Source organism: Lutra lutra, chromosome 1 (genome assembly GCF_902655055.1).
Source record: "Lutra lutra chromosome 1, mLutLut1.2, whole genome shotgun sequence".
In the NCBI taxonomy this organism is placed as follows: Eukaryota; Metazoa; Chordata; class Mammalia; order Carnivora; family Mustelidae; genus Lutra; species Lutra lutra.
Window position 1 is genome coordinate 39,606,681 of NC_062278.1, and position 14,239 is coordinate 39,620,919.

General features: G+C 32.6%; 1 protein-coding gene across 4 annotated transcripts in view; it reads left to right on the forward strand.

Moving 5' to 3' along the window:
- CADM2 (cell adhesion molecule 2) overlaps nucleotides 1-8,204 on the forward strand; it is a 1,105,278-nt gene extending 1,097,074 nt beyond the window's left edge. For all 4 annotated transcript variants that reach the window (XM_047722125.1, XM_047722134.1, XM_047722152.1 and 1 more), the window contains 2 exons: nucleotides 1,815-1,940; nucleotides 2,770-8,204. In XM_047722125.1, coding sequence (XP_047578081.1) covers nucleotides 1,815-1,940; nucleotides 2,770-2,888 — 245 coding nt within the window. In that variant the 3' untranslated portion in view covers nucleotides 2,889-8,204. The remainder of the gene's footprint in view (nucleotides 1-1,814; nucleotides 1,941-2,769) is intronic.
- The last annotated feature ends 6,035 nt before the right edge of the window (nucleotides 8,205-14,239 follow it).

The window sequence follows — 14,239 nt, forward strand, 5'->3', positions numbered from 1 at the left end:
TAAAAAAAATATATAAGTGCTCCCATTTGGAAATAAAGAATGGAATCACTGAGTAGTCATTATCCATAACAATTATGAAAACATGCCAGACGAGCCTTAAGGGATCCATCTGCCTTGGCAGTAGTTGTAATTCCTTGAAGAAATGGAATTCTCTTCTGTACACGTATTTGCTTCCTGCAATTCTACCCCATGGGAATATCAACATGTCAGTTATATTCCATGGTCACATTTGGAGTGCATGTTTGGGAATATGTTCTTCATGGGAACTGCACATCTTTTATACTCTACCTCTTGCATTCAACCTCAAACAACTGAGGTTGTTTGAAGTTTTAAGTAGACTTTTTCCCCCTATCTAAATATATGCTACTTTCTCATAATAGTTTCATTAAAAACACATTAGACTCCTAATATGTCATATTCATGTGCCTATTATCATACTTCAAGATTTTTTGAAAGCATAATTTCCAGGCCTAATTTATTTCTTTTCTTTCCCCATCCCCTAAATCTCTCCTTTAGAATAAGTAGTTACTATAAGGATATTGGCAACATGGTCCTGGGAGGGTAGACAGTATACTTAACCTGATCTTTGCAGTAGGCTGAGCCTTAGTGGGTTTTGTTGTTCTGAGCTCACTCAGTTTTATCCCTTATTGTGTGGCTTCTGTAGGTAGTTGATTTTTTAAACTTTTGAAGTTCCCAGTTGTCTAAGTTTTCTTTTGATCTTTTCATTTCTGCTTGAAAACTGGCTATCTTTTGCTGGGTTCATCTCTTTCCTGTAATTTTACTAGAGACCAAATGTGAAAGTATATTATTAATCTGTATCTCTCCAGCTACTTTCTCTAAAACTACAAGTCAAATAGGCAGTTCATCCTCTACACTGTGTATTCATTTTCCTCCTTCTGTCAATCACATTTAACCCAATTTTTAACAACCTCCTCTCCTTGAAATATGTTCTTTCCTTTGATCAACTACAATGTACTCTGTGGGATATTTTTCTATCTCACTGTTTTCTCCTTCTCAATCAGCTCTGCTGGAAGCACTTTCTCTTCCAGGACTTTAGATATGGGAGTTCCTCAGTTCAGTTTTCAGACTTCTTTTCCTCTCTATCTAGACTTACTCCTTGGGGAGTTCATCAATTGCTATAGCTTTAAATAAGATTTAAATGATAATAAATTCCAAGTTATCATTTCAATCCCAACATTTCCCATGACACAGTTGTATTTTTTAAATGAGACAGCTGTATCCATCACACTAAAAAATATACATGTGTGTACACACACACACACACACACAGTCACACATATATTCAGAAGGAGAAGAGGAAGAAAAAGCATAACCCATGCAAAATTATACAGGTTTATTTGACCTGGCACCTGGGTAGCTCAGTTGGTTAAGTGTGGGACTCTTGATTTCAGCTCAGGTCATGATCCCAGTTCAGGGTCATGAGATTGAGCATCACTTTAGGCTCCATGCTGAGTGGGGAGTCTGCTTAATATTCTCTCTCCCTCTGCCTCTGCCCCTCCCCCACCCTTATGTGCTCTCTCTCCCATTAAAAAAAAAATTTATATATGTATATTTGTTTATCCAGTCTTAAAATGTACAGTCAATGACAACTGTGATTGATGTGGCAAATGTTATAGCCCCAGGTATGTTGTACAAATGAATATCTGTTGACTAGATGGTTGGTTTAATACACATTAATGAAATTTTATTTCAAAAGAAATGTGCTAATTTTTAAAAGAACTCACTCCAATGCAAATATATATTCTATGCTTAAATAAGACATCATTTTTGTGATGTTTTATTCTCTTCTCTAGATCCCAATGCTCTGGCTGGCCAGACTGGCCCTGATCATGCTCTTATAGGAGGAATAGTGGCTGTAGTTGTATTTGTCACACTATGTTCTATATTTCTGCTTGGTCGATATCTGGCAAGACATAAAGGTAGGTAATATTTAATAAAGTATTCTTATCTTAAGTTTGACAAAAAACATTCTGAAGACTAGCTTTATCGTGAACAATTAAATGAGTATATGTATATATGTGACAGAGAGATTTAAATATGAAATTACTTCATAGAAATCTTGATTATTTTACTTAATGAAGGTTGGTTTGATTTAACAAAATAATGTCTAACTAATAGCCAAAGGTCACAAAGTGAGTCACTGGCTCAGGGAAAAAAAAAAAAAAAAAGAAGAAAGAAAGAAAAGAAAAAAGGAAAAGAGTTTATAATTTATCTCTTAGACTGACATTCAACTATAATGTTAAACATTTGGTCAACATTTTTTGTTTGTTGTTTTATAGATATGCATATGGCCATATTAATGAAGAAAATATGTAAATTTTTTGCAACGGGCTAGGTAGCAAACTATTGACATAATCTACTTTTAAGGGGAGTTTTCAAAATGAGGATGACACGTTTGATGTGATCATTATCAACATCTTAACAAAGGACCCTGATTGCTACAGCTGTACAGAGCACATGGTCTGTATCCATCATTAAAGAAATCAAACTACTCATCACCCACACCAGTTAGGCAGTTGCCTCTAGTTAACCTGGCCACAGCTTCATCTATAATATATACCTGAAAACTGAAAGATAGTGTGCAACAGTAGAAGAATGAATTGTGTGGTTTATTATGTCACAGAATATGTTCTAACATATAAGAAATCTGGCACAAGCTCCTTCCTAAGTGAATGTAGCTTTAATGCTGGCTATCTTACCAGTCTCACAGAACTGACATATATTTTTTTTTTCTTCCAATACCCACAGGAACATACTTAACAAATGAAGCTAAAGGGGCTGAAGATGCACCAGATGCTGACACAGCCATTATCAATGCTGAAGGCAGCCAAGTCAATGCTGAAGAGAAAAAAGAGTATTTCATTTAAAATGCAGGCCAAGATTATGAGTTTTCTTTACCAGGCTGGCTGCTGGAGAAAACTGGCTATCATCTTTCAGAATTCATTTCTACCATCTTCTGCTACCTTTATTAACTTCCATACCGTACTGCTATCAGTAGCCAGTGTATACCAACAATCAGCTGTCGAAAGCATCATTCTTTAATTATTGTACCATTCATAATGCAGGACATTTCTTACTGCCTAAATTCCACACCATTGCTCTTTTAACATACAGTGCTTGAATATACAGCCTTAACAATGTTAATCATCTCCTTGGATCATGGTATTGAATTGTTTTTATACGTTGAAAAAGTATGCAAAGGTGTTTTTTTTTTTTTACCCTCATTTTTTTTCCCTTTAAATCATAAATTTTGTCAGTGTACCACTGGACAGTTTTCACAAGGAACAGGATTAGGTAAAGACCTAATGCATCTAAGTTTATTCAGAAATTAGAGGTTTACAACAATGTTTTCTACATGTCTGCCTTCAAAGACATGTTTGGAAACATACGCCCTAGAAAACACAACTGAAAATACTGTAGAATAGATTCTGGAATGTTTGAGATAATATTGGTGAAGCTGTATCAATTTGCTATTTAAAAATATAGTATTTGATACAGGAGCCATGTGTGTATGCATTGCAATCATGATATGACATCTTATATAATTATATAGATCTGACCATTAGGTTATTTTAGTTTCATTTACCAAAACATTTTTACCAACATTTTACTGCTTCAGGAATCACAAAGATTTCATTCATTTTTCTAATTTGATTCTATAATTTATTTGCTCCATAAAGACTCACCTGCCTAAACAAAATTGAAGTATCCATAGGGCACAATTTTGAGACATTTAGTATCTGTATATAGTGCATATAATAAATCCAATTAAACATTATTTGATACATATTTAACTTTTTTGGCTGTAGGTAATTCAGTCATAAGTAAGCATTTTCTAATGTCCATTATATCCCTTTAGATATTACTTAAACCAATATTATAAGTAGATAACATGTATTAGTATTTTTGTCTGTATGTCCTAGCACTGTTCAACAACAAATTTTTCTAGTTCTTGTTAATTTTTATTTGTTATACAATGGAAGCACAATGTTATAAGGAAAGGTAATTTTAAGCTAACAACCAGTGCACAGCCTCAGGTTTTAAATTACAACCACAGTTGAATAATAACCTAAAAGTAAACTCTTAGTTTGCTAAAAATTTACAAATTTTAATTTGGCAGTTCCAGAGCTGCTTACCTATGTTGGTTTGCCAAAAAGAAGTGTTTAAGACATGTTTTCTGTATAAATGAACTAATTCTTTATATTAAATTCCTGTCTATGCATTTTGTGAGGTACAAACTTATGAACAGTTAGTGATGGAGAATTTCTGCCATGCTTTTAACTCCAAGGTGAAAGTCTCTTTCTCTGGATTATTTCTGAAATTTTGGTGTATTTACCATTAAGAAATGCTGTATTCTTAAATATGACAGAGTCAATCTAAAGTCATATTATTTCTTCTAGTAAAATACAATACTGCTAGATTAGTTCTCATTAAATTTATTACATGCTAAAAATTAAAAATCCAGTTAGATAAAAATTATTTTCCCATTCACAAGCATTGCACCTTTAAGAAGAAAACAAATATGACAATATGGTAGCTACACTTGTGATGTCTGAAAGTATGATGGCCTATGGTTTTAAAAATAATATCTTGGAATTTATTTTTGGGAAATGAGAATGGTTGAGTATGACATCATGTATTAATATCAAATGGAAGACAAGGGTGCTGTATCTTAGATTATTTATCAGAAAAGTATAAACTTTTAAAGACTACGTTAGAACTTTTAAATTGTTTTTTTTTGATTGTTGAAAGCATTTATCTTGTTGATTTCTCACAAAAGAAAAAGGACGATGTCAGTCAAGCAGCACTTTTTCAGAATATACAGAACATAAATAATATGATGTGGTTGAGTGTTAACATAATAAATCATATACAGTATGACATTTTAAGGAAATAAGTCTGCATTGATGTGATTGCATGCTTGTTTTTACAGTTCACTCCATACCATCTGTGGAAAAATGCAATAATATGTTAATATAGTATGGTAGTTTGAGAGAATCAGGTAGGTGCTACTAGACACATTGAAACTAGAATAGGTTTATAAACTGTTCATATCTTTCAATGCATAATCTTTAGAAAGACTCCACAAAACAAAATCCATCCTGTTAGTACACAATGGAAAGGTTCTTATTACAGAAGTAAGTTGTATAAACTGCATCATCAATTACTATTTAAAACTTAATTTCAGGATGCACTTACAAAATTGCTACTCTTCATAGATGCTGTATTTACATCCCTTTTCATTTTGTCTATATTCTACTTGCTCCAACTGCTAAATTGTTGCCTAAATAACTCAATCATTATTTATAGCACTATAAAATTAGAAATCAAAAATTGGTTGTATTTCAAAAGTTTTGACTCTTTTAACCCTTTAGAGTAATATAAAAAGTCAATAGAACTCTTTAAAAGAAACTAATATATTATGATTTGTGGGCTCTAATGAAATATTTAGCCAGTTAAAATAGTTAGATTTGAATTAGGTATCATTTTTAGTTCTTGAAAAATATAGCAATAGAGCTGTATTTTACTCTCTTTAAAATTTATTTTATTTCCACCAAACAAGGGAATAGATTATAAAAATTCTACACATTTCTATAAAAATCAGGAAAAAATACAAAAATGGGACCATGTCAATTGCAATGTGTGAAATGTGCACATGTGTATGCACAGAGCCAAATTCTGTCTCTACTTATTGAGCACAGTAGCTATGGAACTGAATGGAAGGAGTGTGAACACACATATACCCCTAGTAGAGTATGAAACATTATTCTTTACCCAAAGTAGCTATTCTCTGCCAGTGTACTGTTTACAGTGTAAATTAATTGTCCTCCATCAAAAAAGTGTAAACAGCATTATTTTTTTCCCATTTTTGAGTGTCCTAGATGGGATGATTATTCAAATTAGGAAGAAAAAGGAAAGTTTATGAATGCAAGAGCAAAGATCGAGCACATGAGCACATGACGTGTGTGTTTGTGTGGGTTTGGCTGTGGCTGTGCGTGTGTGAGAGAGAAAGAGAGATTTCAACTTGTTTTCTTTTACCAGAGAACCCAAGAAGCAGTTTAAGGAACCTGATATTGGAGTTTAATCTAGAAACTGGATGATCTCATATTGATTCAAGATGCTTAATATTGCATTGAAACCCAACAATTAAAATAGAGAAAGAAAACTAACTTTCCTAAATATGGCAAAGAAGCTAACACCTCATTTATTTTTATTTCTTTGTAAAAATATAAATATCTCAGTAAAAAGGACAGGCTCACTTGTAATTATGTACTCATGACTGTAACAGCATTGAGATTCCATATAGGCACATGTACAGCAGCTGTTTGACCGTGATGGTTCTTCCATGTAACATACCAGTTAACGTGTAATTTAGTGCCACTTACTGCAAAGTGTTACCAAGGGGAACATTTAAAGTACATTTTATTTTCCTTTGGACATAAGAATAATTTTATGAATGATAAATATGAAATTCATGTTATGTTTTTTAATTGTGAAGAAAATGCAAAACCTCGTAACTTTCTGCAACTTCCCCATTGTATTGCGGATTACTTAGAGCCCACAAAAAATGCCCAATATTATCTCCCTTTGCAAATGGTAATCTGTGATGAATATACAAAGCAAAACAAACAAACAAAAAAACTGGAAACCACAGCTGAAAGAAATGAAACACCTAATAAGAATTACTGAGTAATGCTTTTTATTAAGTGGCACAAAGTACACACTAAAAACTATGCAAAATATAGGTAACTACAGTGTACGTACATGTAAGTATCTTGTACTTGCTGTGTATGGATGTTGGAAACCCATGTAATTATAATATGCATTTTGAATATTGGGAAAGAGGAAATCTTAGTGTAGATAATAGAATTTGTTTTGAAATATACACTGGCAATATTGAAATATACTCAGTGCAATATCTGCAATTCTATTGCTGGATACTAATGCAAAGGGATTTTAAAGAATTCTTTAACACAATCCGAGAGGTTGCTAATCTTCACCTCCCACACACTAAAACATTAATTAAAAATATAATTGATTCAACAACAAACACTTTAAGTTTTTCTTATTTAATCATGAATGTGACACAATAAAATTATTTGGCCTAGTTTTTAACACTACTGGAGACAAAGAAATAACCTGAGTTGTAAACTTTGATAACTAATTGAATTTGAAATTCTTAAACTTTTTTGAAATGTGTGTATATTTTAATCGATTACGGTACTTTTATTATAAGTACACATTTATTCAATCAAAGAACATAGATTACCATTAATTAATAGTTAAAGTCACTATATCTTAATGGGGATTTTTTGGGACTTTTTTTCTGTTGTTTTTTTTCCCCTTTTCTCTCCCTATTCTGTCCCAGACATACCCTTTGCACTTATACCCTTCCAAAGGCAATGGATTGAAAGAAAATAGCAAAATTATAGAGAGCTAAAGGGGACAACATACAAGAATGGGTTCTAAACTCATCAGCATTTTTATGTATTGAGATTATTAATATTGAATGCAATAGTTATTGGATATAGCTGGTAAGTTCTCTGCCATGCATACTTACAATAATCCTTCTACCTCTCACTTTTAACATGGGCTATGATATAGAAGAAATAATTATTTACAGGATATCCCAGGAAGCACTCTTTGGGACTAACATTCAGTCCTCTCCCCAGCCCCTGGGAAATCTCAAAAGCCAATTTCTTTTATTGTATTCAATGGTGTATGGATTTGCATTTGTTTTTCCTTTCCTATCATTAACTTTTCCTATAGGCAAAATATGCTAACTTTATAAGGATAGTTCTTCTCATGCCTACTTAGTATTTCAATGTAATATAAGTGTGTTGATTTTTAAAAAATAATTTAAATGGCAACACTTTGGAATCCAATCTTACATTTCATTTAATATTTAAAATGCAACAGTTTCTTATAAATCAATGCTGTACTTTTAAGTAAAAATTATGTATGTGATTTATTTTCCCAAGAACTGTTATCTATGTAAGACAAAAATTTAAGTATTTAAAATTGCCTCCTTATTAACACATAATATCTGAATAATGAATGCAAAGTATTGCGACAAATGCCCACTTTATTCTGTCTGCTTAGACATAATATGAATTTTTCAAATGATGTAATTTAATTATTCTAAAAGGAAATTACATTTTAAAAGCAATTTTTCCTAAGGAAGAAAAAAAAAGATGCAAGAAACTATTTAAAATTATGTTAAATCTATAAAATATGTTTAACGTAGGATTTCTATGTTATGTGGTTATGTTAAAAATATATTTGGTCAAATCTTTACCATCTTTTCCATATATATATATATGTTAGGTATATATATATATATATATATATATATATATATATATATATATTAGTGACAAGAAATGTATGGTTATTTTGGAGAGAATGGGCCCACATGTGAAAAAGATGTAAAGAAGAAACACTATTTTCCCCTAAAACATACTGTATATTTCAAAAGAAGAAAAGTTAAAAGATATTTGAAGATTGCAGGGGCAAAAGAAAAACCTACCAGGGCTCAGCACTTAAGCACTTTTCCCACATCCAGGGTCAGAACAGCAGTGAATCCCACACGGACTTTTGAATGCCACATTACACTTCTCTTATACACAGTACTGTCAAACCTCAAATGTTTTCTTTCTTCAAATGCTTTTCCTTGTACATGATACTAGTAGACAGTTTTCTCTTTATATTTGCTGATAGTGAAAGTTATATGCAATAAAATGTTTGATGGTTGAAAGCAGTGGTCACCAGTTGGTTAAAAAAAAGTATGAAATGTAAACTGAATTGTTATCTCTCTATTCTTTTTGCTTTTCTCTGTGTTTCTGATGTATTGAATGATTCTCATAAAAAGAGGAATAATTTAGAGATTTGTCAAAACTAGGACTCTTTCTCCTTATAAGTGTATAAAATTTTAATCTCATTACAAATTTATTTAACTGTACCTGCTGTACTTATTGTAGATTCAATGATGCAGTTAAGGATTAACCCACGAGTTTGGGATTACTGACCTATTTTCTTCATATTCAGTTCACATCAGTATTTGTGAATTGGTTGTTTAGCTTTTCACTCAACCAAAAAGTATTCCCTCAAGAAAGCTCCATTTTTATCATAAGTATTTTAACATAATCAACATTGGAACAAGTCTGCCATGTTAAAAAAAAAATTTAAAGACTTATCTCAGAAAATGGTACCCAGAAATGCAGGTGTTCCCAGTAATGTAGCTTCAAAAATAAAATGTTCTATTTATATGACATGAAATTCATAACTTTTGGAAGGGTATATTTATGACAACATAAAAACAAATTCTGTGCTGTAAAGAAGATTTGCCCCAAAAAAAGCAAACTGCACAGAAGATAAAGAACCACAATTATTGAATCTACTGTTATCATAAACATTTTCAAAAAACAAAATGCATATTGTAATATTAGGTACATGACACTTGCATGTTGCTATGCCTATATACTTACAAAGTATTCAATGTGTACTTAGTGGCGCTTAAAATATGTCATGTACAACTCTTAAAAACATTCTTACAGGGTTCCCATTTGCACTTCATCTTTCAGTAAAGTCTTGTCAGAAAAAAAATTGTCTGATACATATGGAAAAATAAAATTTGAATTTTAGTTATCTGTTGGACATTACTGAATTGTCTATTCATTTAGTTCATTTTCTTAGGTCTGAAAGCAGACAATGAAAGATGGAACTTTCTTCCCACTGACAAGTTATAAAGGATGTCACAAAACACATTCCTTTATACCAAACACATTATTTTGTGTATCTTTTTCAACTGACTACATTATCCATTCATTTTAGATTTTCTCAGTGATGCCTAATTTCCTTGTAAATTTCTAAGTGGAAGTTTTAAAAATTAAATGGTAGTAAAAATAAATGTTATCTTATTTGTACAACATTTAATCGTTACTCCTTGGAAAATATGAACCTTGTAATATGCTGACTAAGGGTAAAAAAAAAAAATGTTGCTGACTTAGGGAAATTTGCTTGAGATTGCCAAAATTTCAAAACTCTGTAAAGGTAATTTTGCATTCACTTATGTGTGTTTACTAATGTTGACTAGGAACAGAAGCAAAAATACCTAAACTTATTTTTTTTAATTTTCACACTCTAACCAGTATTATATATTTCAACTACCTAAGATAATACAATTAATAATATATCCATCCTAAGCTTATGCCAATAAGAATTTGAGATAAGCTTTTAAATTTATGGGGGATTTTCTTTGTGTCTTTGGAAGTTCACTTACCATAAGGTATTTTATAGTCTACTTTAAATAACAGATTTTGTTATACAGGGTAAGCCAAAGGCTGTACAAGAATTAGTGTCATTGGGTCTGATATTTGTGTTAGACCATGAAATATTCCATTAAAATTTATCTGTAAATACAAGGCAAGATTTTGTATCTGGTTTATTTTATTAAATAACATTTTATTTCTTTTAATTCATTATTCCAAGCAAAAACAACCCTGTGATACAATTTAGCACATTTGATTCTATATCAAAGATAGAATTCAACATGTCTGAAAGAAAATATTTGAAATAATCACATTCATTGACACAATATTTGTTTTTTTTTCTGATAGCCAAAATGCCCACTCTTATACAGCTCATGTGTATATGTACATGTGTCTATGTAGAAATATGTGTGTACAAACATGTACAAATATAGAAACCTAGGACACTAATGTTTCCTAGATAAAACTCAACTCTGTGTTTTCATATTGGCAATTGTTGTTTCTGTCAAAATATTCTTTGGCATTTTTTTTTAAATCAAGGAGGCATACTGGGAATTTATTTAATTCACTAAACAGTAGAGTTAAGTTTAAGTGTTCTTAATAATTGCATAGTGGCTTCAGTCCATGAGAGGGGCCTTCATTAAATGATAATCTTGGGATGATGCTAAAAATAACTGTACACTCCTTTAAAACAAGAAGTTCGAGGAAATGCATAGTTTTAACATTTCTTTCAAATCATATTTTATTTGTTTTGGGCAATTTAAGGATATTCTAATGCACTGAAATCTAGCAAATAAAAAACATATAAGGGAAAGATTAAAAGGTAAAAGCATTTTCCTAGTTGCATTTTAAATGCCATTTAGGGCTACTCTATATTGCATGTTATTTAATGAAAACATAATTATTGAGCACCTATTATATATTATCAGTCCACTTCATAAAGTACACTAGGAAACTGAATATAGCATTCTATACCCAAACTGTCAAAATATTAATAATTAAATCATCCTTCCAAGTAATGGCCACATTCTGTATTTTTGGCATTCTTATGTTGGACAGAGGAGTGGGGCAATTCTGTTACTAATTTAAAAAAGGTATTATGAAAGAAACCTTATGATTTAATCAAACTTAAAAGTAAATAAATAGCATATCTTTCAAACCAGTGTTCATGGTCTTAAATTCGATGGCTATCTCTGAAGATTTTCCATGTTGATTTTTTAAAAAAATAGATCTGAATAATGAGCTAATACTTTATTATGCTAGGAAATTAACTCATTTTCTGAGGAGTGGCCATAACAATGACTAGAGAGTGTACATTATTATTAAAAGTTCTAAAAATAGGGCGCCTGGGTGGCTCAGTGGGTTAAGCCGCTGCCTTCGGCTCAGGTCATGATCTCAGGGTCCTGGGATAGAGTCCCACATCGGGTTCTCTGCTCAGCGGAGATCCTGCTTCCCTCTCTCTCTCTCTCTGCCTGCCTCTCCATCTACTTGTGATCTCTCTCTGTCAAATAAATAAATAAAATCTTAAAAAAAAAAAAAAGTTCTAAAAATACATTCCTGCACATACTATCAAAACCTGAATTTACTTTTCTTTTACTAACCTAAGTCCTTACACAGATGGAGGGTGCATATAATTTGATCACATGGCAGTTTTAAGGAATATATTTTCACATAGATTGGAGGCAGTGTGGGCCTTTCAAACTAATGAATTATTTCTGGAAAATAACATAATATCCCTGAAATATGACAGTCACTCACTCTAATATTTGAAAACACATTTAACTATTAAAATTGGTATATGGGAAATATATGTCTTCTTTAATCACAAATTAAGAGAATATCAGGAAGTGGAATTTTTTTTTTTCAATGTATTGGGAGAGAAAAATGATTAAAAGAGAATTGGAACATTCCTAAAGATAATGCGTGTCTATTTGTCAATTTTATCATATGGGAACATGTCCTAATATCCTTAGCCAGAGATCAGGGAAACTTTACAAAATTGGATCTCAAAGGGTCAGTGACCCCACAAATTGCCCTGGTCTGACTCCATGGCAAGAGGATTTTGGAATCTAAGGACTCACACTCTAACCATATAATCTATCAATTGCATATTTATTTGCCTCAAAAGAAACTTTAAAATTAGATTTGTTTCCATGAAAATATAAGGCTATCAACTTTATTCCCTTACTATAAAATTAATTCCCACGCTTCAGGTAAATAACACTTAAATTAACTTTAAATAACACTTAAATTATCTTGTGTGACACTAAAGTCCCTTCTTTGGCCTCTAGGTGTCATAGAAGAAAATAGTATTTTTAATCATATCTGGCTTACAGATTGGAGTCATGTTATATTGGACATACACATAGTACTAAGCTCAGAGACTAGGGCACAGTTCAAGCCTAACCATGAACTCCAGCCTAAGAATCAGCAATAACTTTACACCAAACATCATATTCCCAGCTGCAGAAACACCTTTCACCCATGTTTTTCTTCCTTGTATGCAGCCACTAGCTATGATCTTGGTGCTAAGATATTATAATATGGCTCCCATTTCCCTTTCCTGACATACAGCTCCTAAAAAACTTGGAATCTCCAAAAGTACTAAGTGTCTTTTTGTATGTTATGACTGGTGGCTGAGGGTTTCTGGATAGCCTCAGGATAGAAGCTGATTGCCAGGGAACCATCCAGATGATCAGAGGGTTGGAATTTTCAGCCCCAAATCCTGACCTCTGAGAGAGGAGAGGGTAGGAGGTAATCCTCAATGGACAATGATTTAATCCATCATGCCTGTGTAATGAAGGCCCCATAAAAATCTCCAAAGTATGGCAACATTTGTAGAGCTTCCTACTTGGTGAACATGGTTGGTTGCTCAGAGGGTAGAGAGTTTGGGGAAGGACTGGAAATCTCTGCTCCTCTTTCTCCATATCTTGCCCCATGCATCTTTTCCCTCTAGCTATTCCTGAGGTATAACCTTTGTAATCTAGTAAGTAAACTTCTTTCCCGATTTTTGTGAGCAGTTCTAGCAAATGTTCAAAACTAAGGAAGGAGTGTGCTTGATTTGTAACTAAGTTGGACAGAAGTTGTGGTTAACCTGGGGACCCACCATTGGCATTTGGCATCTGAAGTTAGGACTGAGCCCTTACTCCGTGGGGTCTGGACTAACTCTAGGCACCTCATTTCAGAGCTGAGGTACACTGTAGGACACAGAGGGTGTCAGAGTGTTAGCTGATGTGAGAATCTCCAATACCCCCCATCCACCCTACAAAGACACTTAGAATACAGAAGTATTCAATAAGAGTAGAGAGCTGCTTCTCTTCTCACACACAGTGATTGATTCTTTAAATTCAAATGCCTCCTGCTCCTTCAGAGTTGAAGAAGAAATATTGTTTTCCCATCAGAAGATAATTTTTAAAAAATCTTCAAAACTAACACCACATTTTAATAAAGAGAAAACAAGCATAGGAGGTCACATATACAGTAATTCAGTGAGAATCAGATTTAGAAATTAAATCTAGCTCCTGAACTCCATTGCCTCTCTATTGTGCAATTGTGTGCCTTTGGGAACATAGATTCTCCTTTCCTCAAGAATATTTGTAGAGGATTATTAGTAGTGTTCATCCATCAGAGGCATAATCTATACTGCAGGAATCTTAGTCACCGTTGTTGAAATTTGTAAGATTCGGAGCTTCTTTTAGTGCCTTCACAAATGAATGATTATAATACAACCATAATGTAAACTGTATTTAATGAGGTTGCTGGCAGTAAGTAGGAACCTAACTAGAGATTTGCTTTATTTTTTCTATGGGACTTGTGGAAGAGAAAGGGGAAGTTTGGGAACATGGCGATTCATGGAGATAAAAACTGAACAACTTTCTACTAATAGAAGACTTGGATATTCTAGGGAGCATAAAGATGTTGGGGAGGATATGATGGAAATAAGGACA